The following is a 13,080-nucleotide window of genomic DNA, read 5'->3' on the forward strand; positions in this document are numbered from 1 at the left end:
CTAACTGTGATGGAATACATCTTTGTGCTGTGAAGTTTTTAGATATTTGTAATTTGTTCAGTAAGTATGATTGATATCTTGCATGTCATTTGATGTATGTTATTTTGATTTTTGAATAATTTTTTTCATTGCATTGAAATTATTCATGTATCTAGTAATGAACTGAAGTAAACTTATCCTTCTTTTGTCTCTATTATTTCTTTACAAACATTGTATTGAAAATTAAAATATTGCAAGGATTTTAGATAGAATATTCAATGGATAAAGGGTGTGTGATTTTAAATGAAGTCTTTTATGGTTGTAGCATGTGCAGTAAATGAAACAAACTAGGAAAAGAGTGATTTAGAGCCCAGCTGTTTACTGGGTTGTGCCCAGCCACAGTATCAGTGGAATCGTATCCTTTGAGGAGGATTTCATGTCCATCATGCCACCAATTACCACACGCCTTGGTCTTTCAATAAACATTTGCTGGATATGACAAATAGTGGCAATTTTCAAATTCTCCTTTCTTTAAATCAATCTTTGAAAGATTAAATCATTTTTATTCTCATCCCAGGAGACTGCAAGCATGAGTCTTGCCATGTCCAAAATGTGCGACTGTCACTGAAATGTGTATCGACCAATCGGATTGGAGGATGCAACTATCGACATTGGTCAGCATTATGGAGTAATGTTGAGAATATATTGGGCTTGTATGATAAATTAGTGTATTGGAATGCTGTCAAACCGTTGAGTTTCTGTCAAATTCATCCGCTGATTTTTTCAAGGGAGTATTATTTTCTCTTGGTGAACTGGAAAGCCCACAGGAAGGCTATGCCCCACAACATATCAGCGGCAGAATGATTTTCTGCATGAGCAAAGTCACCACATTGGGTCTCTGTCAATATTTCAAGAAAAAATGGTGCATGAATTATATTCCATCATGCAATTATTCAAGCACAGTAGGGTGTTGAATAAACAGGTCTAAACGACATGGTTGCATCCCAACAGTGTAATAGGTTTCCTCCCTACAAATTTACAAATATTGAATGCACATTTTATTTAGGAGCTCAAAAAAGCAGGGGAGTGTAGTTCAAATTCGCATCAGTTTCCTGAGAGCAATACACTACAATGGATCATTGCTGAGGTATTTGCATCATATTTATGAGGTAATGAAGTCATTTGGATAATATGGGTTATCTGTGTCAAATATCATTCCAATGATTTCTAAGCCATAACAATACAGTATTCAACAGCTCTCATGCCATCTGTTTTAGGAAGTGTCATGAACTATTCCGATTTGAAAGCTAAGTTGATGATGATGTCATGTCTTCTCGTGTTTCATGATGAAAGTACTTTCATATGTTGAAGTAAAGAGTTTTTTCCCACTGTTTCAGACTTATTATGTCCTCCTCTTTTTGCCAGAGTATCTACTGGATATGATAGCAGATAATTATCACTTCTTTGTGAGTCAACCATGTAGGAATGTTACCAACAATCCTGTCTGCATGAGGACTTCTAATACTGAACACAATCAGCTTCCAAAATAGTTTTTTTGTGCGAATCTTCAAAACAACATGAGTTTAATAAATGCAACATCATAGATAAAAGGCATTTTTTTGCAATAAATGAACCATTCTTTTGCATGCGGAAAATGAAAGATTATATCTTGATGAGACTGGACTGTCATCCCAGCAATAAAACTGAGCTATAATTGTCGGAGAATAAACCATGGGACCACTCTAGAGACTTACAAGTCCTCTGATGTCCAGCAAAGGGCCTCAGGCTAAGATAATAATGAAACTTTCCATATTGTAGAAAAAGAAGCTGGAACGTTATTGTGCATCATGGTGAAAATAGTTTTTTTGTGAATCACTTTTAAAGCCTTAGATATTGAATGTTTGTTGAGAAAAATGAAAATGGAATGAAAATGACTTCAAAAGAACTTGACTAGTTGACTTACTGTCACATTAGCACATGTATTAGTGTAGACAATGTCAATTTGAAGTCTCACATTGATGAAAAGTGATAAGAACATAATGTTGAAATAAGTGATTGTGATTTTATGTAGTTAGCACTATTCCTGAAAATCACACTGGTGGCTGATAAGGAATGGACCAGACATTGTACTTATTTGAGATATTAAACCTGGTGATTGACCAGGAGAAGTTATTGTTTGAGAAACAGGATATTGTTCATTACAGCATTTTTTTCTGTGAACAAATAAAAAACAAAAAATATTTTCTAAGATGCTTGACCAACATGTTTGTTTTTTAGGGGGATAAAAAGACTTTCCTGAAAACTGGATGCATAGTTGACAAGGTTGCTCTTGGCTGGTGTCCTTTCATTTACTTTTCCTTGTTCTTGCTCAGGGAGGTGGGGTAGCATGGTGGTTGAAGCATCTACTCATCACGCCAAAGTCCCGGGTTCAATTCTCCACAAGGGTACAATGAGTGAAGCCCATTTCTGGCGTCCCCAAATGTGAGATTTCTAAAATATTGCTAAAAGCAAACTCACTCACTCACTTGTTCTTGCTCTCAGGGAATGTGGAGGCGAAGAACCTGGATGATCCCCAGCTACAGCGGCTGACTAAGTATGTAGAGGCTATGGTGGACACCCTGGACACAGACCCTGTGAACACAGACCCTGCACAGACAGACTCTGCAGACCTTGCAGACACAGGTGAGACAGTACCCAGTCCTATCTTTTGACCGTCTGCTCACACATACATCAGTGTTACCCCTAAGCAGATGATGAATTGTTGCCATCAACATATACCTACTATACTCTTTCAGGAAAGGAGGAAAATTTCTGAAGCAATTTGTATATATGTCAGAGTCAGTCAATGTTGCTATGGTAAAAATGAATGTTTTGAGAGTGCATCATCACTTGCACTTCCTTATATCCACAGGTGTTTGTACAGTAATCACTCTTGAAAGATTGGTGTATGATGTTAAATTTGCATGTGTACAATTTTTTTACAAATTAAACTGGAAACATACTAACAACTGTGTGATGTAAGATCATCGTCAAAGTTGATTTATCAACCATCTTGAAAACCATCAAAATCAAGAATGACACCCCATGCACATAAATGGGGCTATTGTGTTGTGTGTGTGCATCCAGTGCATTGTGTTTGGGGATGGTGACAAAGAGAAACAGTCATTTGTTCATGAAATGTCTGTCAATGAAACGTTAGTAAATGTTTACAGTTCCTATACAAATTGAAAGTTCAGGTTCCCCTACTTTTTAAGTTTACATTTGCAAATTGATTTCTTCCAAGTTTGCATAAATATCCGTTTTTTTATTTGATTGTTTAATTTTATGCTGGTTGAAACAACATCAAATACCAAAAAGTGGGATATTGCTTAAACTCACACTGCCTTGTGATAACAATATATCTTTCACTTTTCCATTGTTTACAAAATATGAATACAATATTTCCTGATTGTCATACTTTTCCTTGTGTCCTTGTCTTTTGGACAATATTGTGGTCAAGGTTTTGTTTTTGTTAATGCTGATATAATTTTAGCTAGTGACTGTTAGCATCATTGTCACTAAATGTCATGTTCTGTGGCTTGATTACACCCTGAGGTAGAACAGCTCACGGAGACATATTCAGCTGGCAGCATTGCATTAATTCCTTGTGTAATCCTAAACGAGATGCCTGTCTTCATGCTTCCTTTGACAGGTTCCACCATTATTATTTTGAATTTACACATTCAACATTTTTCTTCACATCCAGATGGTAATATATTTTAAGACTCACATCTAATGTTGCATTTGAAGAAAATCTAAATTAAATGTGATTAGTTTGTTATAGTCCAAGAAGAAGTTACTATATGTGCAGCCAAAACGTCTACATTTCCCTTTGCACACTGGAATTAATTGCAGTGATCACATGCTCTGACCTTTTCAAGTAGCTCTTTGAAACAGGCAAAGCCTGCCTTAATAAAAAGTACCCTTCCTTTTTGGATTACAGATCAGTGACTGATTATTCTATACCATTCAACCCTAGGGCTCAGTCAAACCAGGGTACACTTGCAAAGAATTTAATTCAGTTTGAATATTTTTATGGTTATTTAGTCTTTGCTGGTCTCTTGTCAGCTACACCTACACAGAAACTGAATGCTGACGCCTTTTCTCAAAAGGGAGATTTCTTAAAATATTCTTCTTTTCATAATAAGGTTTTAAGACCCCCATACTGGGAAAGACAATGTCTCCATTTAATTGATACTGAAAATAAGGGGATCTGGCAAATCGGCCTTAATGACGAAATATGTGTTCCTGTACATCCATGTACTCCGTTTGTGGTGGTTTAGAGTCTGCACCAAGGAAGTCCGCCCAGCTTCTGAGTTCCAGGAATAGGGGCAGTAGGTAGGGTAGTGTCAGTCCAGCTTGTCAAGAAGTGCCTTCATTACAGCTGCCAGATCAACAGCCCTGGCCACAAACCAGCATGCTAGCAGACAATTCCTGTCTTCTCATGACCTCATGTAGGAGCCAGTGTCCCCGGCCTATCATTAAACTATGTACAAATTTGCTGGTGAAACTGTCGTGGGTTGGCAGACAGCTGTGTACAGTTGAATAAGCCCTCAAAGACCATTAGGTATTTTGATAATTATTTTTGTGTCATATTGGTCTTGTATTCACTTATTTCTCATTTATTGAAAAAAGATCTGACCATCTTCTCTCCGCTTGAATATTTCTTGTTTGTGATCCAGATTGATGTAATTGTGTTATCTAATATAAAAACACATGGTATGATTTGTTTCAAGATTTTGAATCAGAACTGTTACTACCAGTTTGTTGGGTAAATGTGTCAGCTATAAACTTCACTGGTCAGGTGACTGTTACTCCAGAGACTATAGATGTAGATGTTCATGAGCTTATTGCTGATATGTTAGTGTAATACAACCAGGAAATTCATTTATCACATTTGTGAGATATCAGGCATGACAGATAAGATATTATGAAGCTAACCTATAGGTTATATATACCACCACTGCTGGGTAGGATATAGAGAATCTCACGCAAGTGTTTACTGATATCAGTTATATCAACATGGGTTGATAGCGTTAAAATATCCAAGGCTTGAGATATTTCTTAAGAGATATCATTTGATCTCACAGAAGCAATATCTTGTAGCTGTGCAGCACAGTTTTGGATGATAAATGCTTACCAGATAATGACCACATGGGGTCATTACCATTTGATCATGATTAAGAAATGAATGCTTAGGATATAGTCAGATTCAACAGTGGACTTGGGAGTTTGTGGCGATTTTGTGCAATTTTGTTAATACGGATGGGTTGCAATTCTTTGATTTAGCAGGTTCAGTAAAGTATTTCACTCGGCAAGTTAATCTTTTTTAAGGTGAGCTAGGAGCACAAGTGCAAAGTTGGTTTTGTACCTGCAGGAATTTTCAAATGTAAACCAAGTTCATCTGTGATATTGCACTTGTTTTAATGTTTAATTTAAAATTGATCGATTCATCATTTTATTTTTCATGTTTTCCATTTTATTTTTGGGTACTTTTTTTGTGAAGGGAAAATTTAAAAAAAAGACTCTATTATGATCCGAGTGAATAAGACCCATAAAGGTCTGGGGTAAAATAGGTCTTCACTCATGCTTGCCACAAAAGGCGACTATGCTTGTCAGCTGAGGTGACAATTAGGATCAGTCAATCTGACTGCTGACTTGGCTGACACAGACTGGTGCTCATGCTGTTGATCACTGGATTGTCTGCTCCAGACTCGATTATTTACAGACCAATGCCATATAGCTCTAATATTGCTGAGTGTGCCATAAAACTAAACTTACCCACACATGCACCCAGTGAATAATTGTTCAGTTTGTATACAGACAGGTAATATATTGTTAAAAAATGTAGGCATTATTTGATACACGTCTTATTTCATATATGTTTCTTTGGCCGTGGGGCACCTAATATTCATTCTTTGTTGTGGGCATTCACTACACAGTTTTACTTTGCTGCGTGTTACCACAAAATGTCTATGAGTTTTTTCTCACAAAGAAACCTGCAGTTATATGTTAATCAAATGAGAGATTTACTGCCTCGAGCTGTATGTCCATGCCTGTGTTTACAGAAGCTCTGGACAAGGGAAGCAACTCTGATGTCATGAACTCTCTTGTTGAGAAGCTTCCTGAAGTACCAATCAGCCAATCAGAAGCTATGGTGGCTCCACCAATGGATGAGTTCCCTGTCGACAAGAAAGCATTGGACCAACCAGATGTAGAAGAAACAGAATCTTGTAAGTTTCAGGAATTTAATGTTTGACATGCAGTTCTGTAGTTATTGTGCATACTTGATGAGCGGCGCCTTGAATCATGACTCTTAGATCGTGTGTGGTGTGGAAGCCACATTTGGGCTTATAATATTGCTGACATTACACATAAAAACATTTGAAATATGAAACAGTACATTTCATGTAGTTCTGTAGATATATTGTTATATCTAAGTCAGTGTGTATGAAATAATGAGATAAAGAAGGGAAAGATGAAGAACACCATTTATAATGTGCTGAACTCATATGCTCATAGCACTAGAAAGGGCACAGTCTGATTATTATTACCCCACATAACCTAAGCTTTCTGTGAGGTGATTGAAGATTAATAATCACATGACTTATCCCACTGGGTACCCTTTTTCTGCTGGTGAACAGAGGCAATTTTGAACAAACTCACTTGTCTAAGGTGAGACCACATGTATCACATGTGCTTCGCTGTAGGCCAGGACTGACATCCTAGAAACTCTCTGGAGTCAAGCTGCCAAACATTGTCACCCATCTGAGAATCCTAAATTTAATTTGTTTTCCAAATCTGTAGCTGATCAGGATGTATGTTGGAGGGTGGTTAGTGGTTAGCCTGGATAAAACAACAACAATAGGATACTGAAGGTGTTTGATCTTATCATGGTTCTTGTTGGTTGTCTTACTGGGCGAGGGTCTAAGCCAGGTTTTGTATGTTGTAGATTTAGGGTTAAAGTTAAGTTCAGATGAAGATAGGTGTTTTCGTTTAGAGTTCAGGGCCCTGTTTCTCAAAGTGATCAAAGTCTGTGTTAAAGTATGAGAGTTACGATCATCTTAGCACCTCAATCACTTTGTAGAACAAGGTCCAGAACTGGTAAGGAACTGAACAGAACCGCAAGCACTGGGTAAAGGTGGAATAAGGGATTGGGAAACAGTGTTGGGGTGAGAGTTAGTCAGGGTTTAGGAGGGATTAACACTGGAAAATAATGGAATATGGCAAAACTAGATTCTGACTAATCCACATTTATTTAACAATCGTCCCAGTGCATGGTGGTAAAATTTACAGTGTTGATTCATCTTGGGGTATCAGTATCAACCTTTTCTCAGCATTACAGACAGAAATTGTGAGACAGAGATCAGTTTCACAATGTGAGTGATGCTCTGTAATCCAGATTAAGTTTTCACACAACTTATTTTATACACTGTAAGCTGTCTTAATCCATTTCTTGTGTAAATTATTGGGGATGTCTAAAAAGGACATTGTATTCACTCACTGGAAACTTTACAAACTCTGGTGACCTTACCTGTTTCGTTTAGTTATGCCGTATTTGTTGTTCCTGTCTAAAATGCATTTGATTAACATGTAACCGCAGGTTTCTTTGTCAGCAAAAATCAGACATTTTGTGGTAACAGCAAAGTAAAACACAAAACACATGCCTTGAAGAATGAATTACTAGCTTCAGCAAATGTAACAGGTTCATTATGAATGCTTCTAAGTGACTTACATAATTGTAAGTAAACATTTTCTTCAGTTGACATGTTCATCCCATGAAAGTAAGGTAGGCAGCTCCTGTGAAAAGCTCCCTATACCAGACAGCTGTCAAATTATAGATGTTAAGTTCAAACAGAATTCTGGTTTAGACATGTTGCACTTTCTCAATGAGATGATGACAGCATGCTGTCAGAGAACTCAGTAGTTCTGAGAAGTGCAAGCATACTGAAGTAGTTGACCCAAGGAACACCACTGAGCTGCTCTAATTGCTGAGATTGATGATATTTTGTAGACAGTCATGTGTAAGGTATTTGACAAATTACCAGATTAAGTCTTGCCTACAAGACCTGGAGGGACATTGGTAGAACAAGCACAGCGGTAGGGGAAATGGAAGTAGGACCAGCGCCAGAATGTCCAACTGCTGAGATGAAGAATGATATTTACATACATGTGTTTTCTTTGTGTCTACATTCTTTATCCTGTTTTTCCAGCTTTGCGCAACATGTTTAGTATGTTGTATTGGTGGTTTATAGTTATAGTTGATTTGACAATGTAATTTAATTGATTATTTTGTAGTTATTAGCTCACCTGTTTGAAAAATTACATGACCTTTTGTGGTGCAGACTAATGACTAATGAATAACTTGGTTCAGAGTCTTGGTGAGGCCCAGATTCCTCAAAACAAACTTAAGTCTGAGTCTTGACCTAAGTTGGAGTTTTTACCCAAATTTGAGAAAATGTAGGAAAATTCATTTCCCAGAATCACCTGAAATCATAGTAGACAGTTTGAGTTGGGTGAATAGATTGCTTAAAATGTTTAGTCTTTTTTATTACAAAAATGCTTTTGAGTTAAAAAATGCAGCTGATTAATATTGTCAAACTCAGTTTGAAATTTGAGTAAAATCTAATTTTATTTATTTATTCATTTTTTTTTTTGAGAAATAGGAACCTAGTCGCACACTTTAAAACTTGCTATCATATTGACACTAAGTACTCTAAAACATGCAAATCCTCACACTAACTTCCTCTCCTTAAACACATCAATAATACATAACACCCAAAATCGCTCAAACTCAACCTATATATTGAAAAAATTCACTTAAGGCTGTCTTACTATGACTTTTTTTTTTAAAATGTGAAGGCAATTTAGTATTTGTTTTGTTTCAAAACGTGTTCCATGTTCTGGAATATTTTAAATTTTCACTTAGGTTTTTACTTTTAGTTTTGTTACACTGAGCACATGTAACTGTGTAAAAACCTCTGATGAAATTACAAGCATGAGGATTATGGTCTCATCGTATTTTTTCAAAGCATTAGATTTTAGTGTTAGTCATTATTCTTCAGTTTCTATGCAGAAGATATTTTTAAACTGTCAGCAACATCCTCAGCTGACATTTATTCTGCTTACAACAGGGCCAGGTGACATTCAATACAATGCCACTGTTTTTCTTGTGTTGTTGCAATTTTAAAAAATAACACCACGCCTGTGAAACTCAAACTTCGCATGCATGATTACAGATATGATGTTTGTTATAGGTAATTTCAGATTTCACATGTGGCTTAAATATATCCACCAAAGTCGCAGTAGTTGAAGTGTCATGTTTCTCTTTCAACATGCATTTCTGTAGGTGCTATTAGGAAACTCTGTCTGCAGCAAGCATAGAGTATGTGGATAACAGATAAAATCATCTAAGATTGTAGCATGACTAATATCCAAAACAATCTAGTCAGGACAAGACAATCCAATGATCAACATCATGAGCACCGATCGACGCAGCTAAGATGGGATATTATGAAACATGTCAACCAAGTCAGCAAAACTGACCATCTTAATTCATTAGATGACTCTTATAGCAAGCATGGGTTTCTGAAGATCAATTCTAGCCTGGATTTTGTGTTGGCCAACCCAGTTATGGTTTCACTAAACATTCAGTCCGAAACATGTTTGTTTTATCTTCATGATTCAGCAGAGCTGTAGAGTCTGATAGCTCATATTTAAGAATAAAAGTCCACAGCTCCATGTTGGGTAGTAACATTACCAGTAAGCTTATAGACCCATGTACTTGGCAACGTTTGAACAAGACTTGCTAGTGAAACAATTTGTTTGGTTTGGGATGCAGAATGTGTAAAAGTATTTCCTAATTTTTTATTTCATCAATTGTTAATATTCTACACCAATTGTGTTGTTTTTATAATATTTCATGTCAAAGATTGGTCCTTACCAAACAATAGACTGTTTCTGGACATTTAAAAGGACATGTAGTTGGGACTCTTTAGTACCTTCACAGTGTACAAGTAGAGTTGTAAACTCTGCTTTTGGTAGAATTAAGTTTTCTTATATGCATAGCCTCAGAACTAAATTTACTATAAAGTTTATGGATCTTTAGTGTAATTTGTGTTAAGATAAATTGTGTTTCCAAAGTCTCATTCTCAACAGAATACCACATGATAAAACAATTGAGGGCGAGACAACGCTACATACATATATTGGTGTTGAGCTTGTGTTAGCTCTTCAAGATTGAGTATTGATGAAGAGACTGATACTGGTATAAATGATATTGTTTGGTTATGTGCTAGTCTGGAATCTAACTATTCAAGTCAAAACCCATCACTGAGCTGTTATTGTTCTGCACTCTAAGTATTTAAAAATAGGTCAGTTCTTCATAGAAGTTGTCAGGAAGGGATCCGGGGTCAGTAATGTTTTTGTGTAACTAAAATCTTTAATATTCTACTTTGTTTTGAAGACATAAGTTTCCATGTCAGCTGTGCAGACTTATCTTTCTGTGTCTTATGTACAAGATGTTAAATGATCTGGTCAGAGTAATTTTAAGACAAATATATTCATTTTAGATGTTTTGTAAGAATTACAATAAACTATATATTTTATGAAGACAAATAACCAAAATAAGCAGTTCGAGAAACAGTTGGGCTTTAGATTAATTTAATCATTTTTTTAAACTAAGGAACATATTATATTTGTAAATAAATATCACTGTAACCTGCAAATACTGTGACATATGGTGATAAAAAACTACCAAACATCACTGCTGGATGCTTGGTGTATAAGGGGTGGCTTCTCTTTAGAATGGAGTATGTTTGTTCTTAGAGTTAAAGATGTGAGCATTTAATGAGATTTGTCTTAAGTTAGTGAGTAGCTGTTGTTGTAGATTTGCATATTTCATCTGGTGGCATGTGTTTCATGAAGTGGAGTTAAAATCATGTACAACTGATGTACACCATAGGTGAAGCTCACCTCAAGGGAACTCACTTTCAAACATGCTGTTCTTTCTGCTGACAAGCTAAATAAATGTCTTTGATAACTGCAGCTGCCTGTCAAAATATATTACTTGGTCCTTGAACACTGCCTGAGATCAAATGCCACAAAAGACAAAGTAATTCATAGGTTTGTTTTTACGTTTTAGCTTCTCATGTTTTATGTTTATGCACTTCTCAGATGCTTAGAGGGAATAGTTTCAGTATGCTCCAAATTTATTTGTTCATACATACTAATGTTTGTATAGCACCAGTTTCCAGCTCGGCTGGTCAAAGGTGCGTTGTTGTTCCCAGTGTCACATCATATTTTCAGTCTCAACTTCAGTCTTAATGACTAGAGTTCCAATCTTAATGACTAGAGTTGTAGTCTTAATGACTAGTTGACTAGAGTTGTAGTCTTAATGACTACAGTTGTAGTCTTAATGACTAGTTGACTAGAGTTGTAGTCTTAATGACTACAGTTGTAGTCTTAATGACTACAGTTGTAGTCTTAATGACTAGTTGACTAGAGTTGTTATCTTAATGACTAGAGTTGTAGTCTTAATGACTAGAATTGTAGTCTTAATGACTAGTGTTGTAGTCTTAATGACTAGTTGACTAGAGTTGTAGTCTTAATGACTAGAGTTGTAGTCTTAATGACTAGTTGACTAGAGTTGTAGTCTTAATGACTAGAATTGTAGTCTTAATGACTAGTGTTGTAGTCTTAATGACTAGTTGACTAGAGTTGTAGTCTTAATGACTAGAGTTGTAGTCTTAATGACTAGAGTTGTAGTCTTAATGACTAGTTGACTAGAGTTGTAGTCTTAATGACTAGAGTTGTAGTCTTAATGACTAGTTGACTAGAGTCTTAATGACTAGAATTAGGCACTTTGTCTTAGTAATTATTAGTTAATGAAATAATAGATAAAGTTGCATATTTTATTTTGTTATGTGTGAAAAATCATTTGTTCTCATAAATTGTGTTATATATTTCTTCTGTAACTGAATTCACAGACACTGCAGAAGCAGTGCCGTGTAATGGAAGTGTTTTACTGTGGTCTGCAGAGCTTACTGCTTAGTTTTTGTGGTTGCTTATTATATTCAAAGCATCATATTCTGAAGACAGTACGTGTTTCAGTTATTTTAATGATCATGACTGTTTGCACCTCTTGTGGTGGCTTAAGAGCCATTGTAAGCAAGTTTCTCAGATTTCGGGTAAATAGCTTCCTGTTAGGAATTATGGGAGGTTGTTTAGCAGCTGATGATGATGTATTTGGGATGATTATAGCGCGAGGTTGAAAACGTCAACACCTGAGCTCCTCTGTGTGCTGAGATCCACTTGCCTCATACAATCCGAATTTGGTGACAGTGGCATCATGTGCAATTACTGCCCATGCTAGCTGCATATTCTGGTACTTGGTAGTACTAACAATTCATTATGGCATCCGTACAATGTAATTTGAAATTTTATACAACACTAATGATGTGTAAATACTCTCATTTCCTGAAGTTTTCAACAGTGTTTTGTTTGTTGGAGCTAGTTTTGTATTGCATGGCAAATAGTTTGCCGAAGGCTAGTGTTTTGTACACCTGATATGTCCGGATGATGGGCGAAAGGATGTAGTTTTCGACATGGTGATATTTTCAAATGGAATGAAAATAACTCAACTCATCTTATTGGGGGCTGTTGTAGGTGAGATTTAGACATAATACCAGCTAACATGTCAGAGTTACAGAATCTAGTTTCTTGCAGAAACACCTGTTTTCCGTGTGTATTTCAAGATGTAAAGAGGAGTTGCTAGGGATGTGTTCCAAACTCAGTCTGATTATGGATGTTAGAAACTGAAATATCAAAATATCTTTGTGGTCATTATCATGCAGTGTTTTGAAACAGAGTTTATGTATTTATAAAGGTAGAAATATTGGGTTTTCTCTTGATTCTTTTGTGTGTATTGAGGTGTCATGGCAAACCTGATTAAAGTTATTGATAGTTGAAAATTCATACAGTTTGTGCTGAGAATGATGGAATGCATTCATGACAGCTAAACAGTGAAAGGAAGTGTAGTAATTCTGTAGCTTCAAACAATTT

The 13,080-nt window shown here is 36.1% G+C and overlaps 1 protein-coding gene across 1 annotated transcript in view; it reads left to right on the top strand.

Annotated features, from left to right (window-relative positions):
• Positions 1 to 13,080, top strand: part of LOC137255931 (receptor-type tyrosine-protein phosphatase N2-like) — a 221,384-nt gene that overhangs the window by 87,972 nt on the left and 120,332 nt on the right. The window contains exons 6-7 of the mRNA XM_067793531.1: positions 2,521 to 2,661; positions 6,087 to 6,251. Coding sequence (XP_067649632.1) covers positions 2,521 to 2,661; positions 6,087 to 6,251 — 306 coding nt within the window. The remainder of the gene's footprint in view (positions 1 to 2,520; positions 2,662 to 6,086; positions 6,252 to 13,080) is intronic.

Source organism: Haliotis asinina, chromosome 11, assembly GCF_037392515.1.
Source record: "Haliotis asinina isolate JCU_RB_2024 chromosome 11, JCU_Hal_asi_v2, whole genome shotgun sequence".
Classification (NCBI taxonomy): domain Eukaryota; kingdom Metazoa; phylum Mollusca; class Gastropoda; order Lepetellida; family Haliotidae; genus Haliotis; species Haliotis asinina.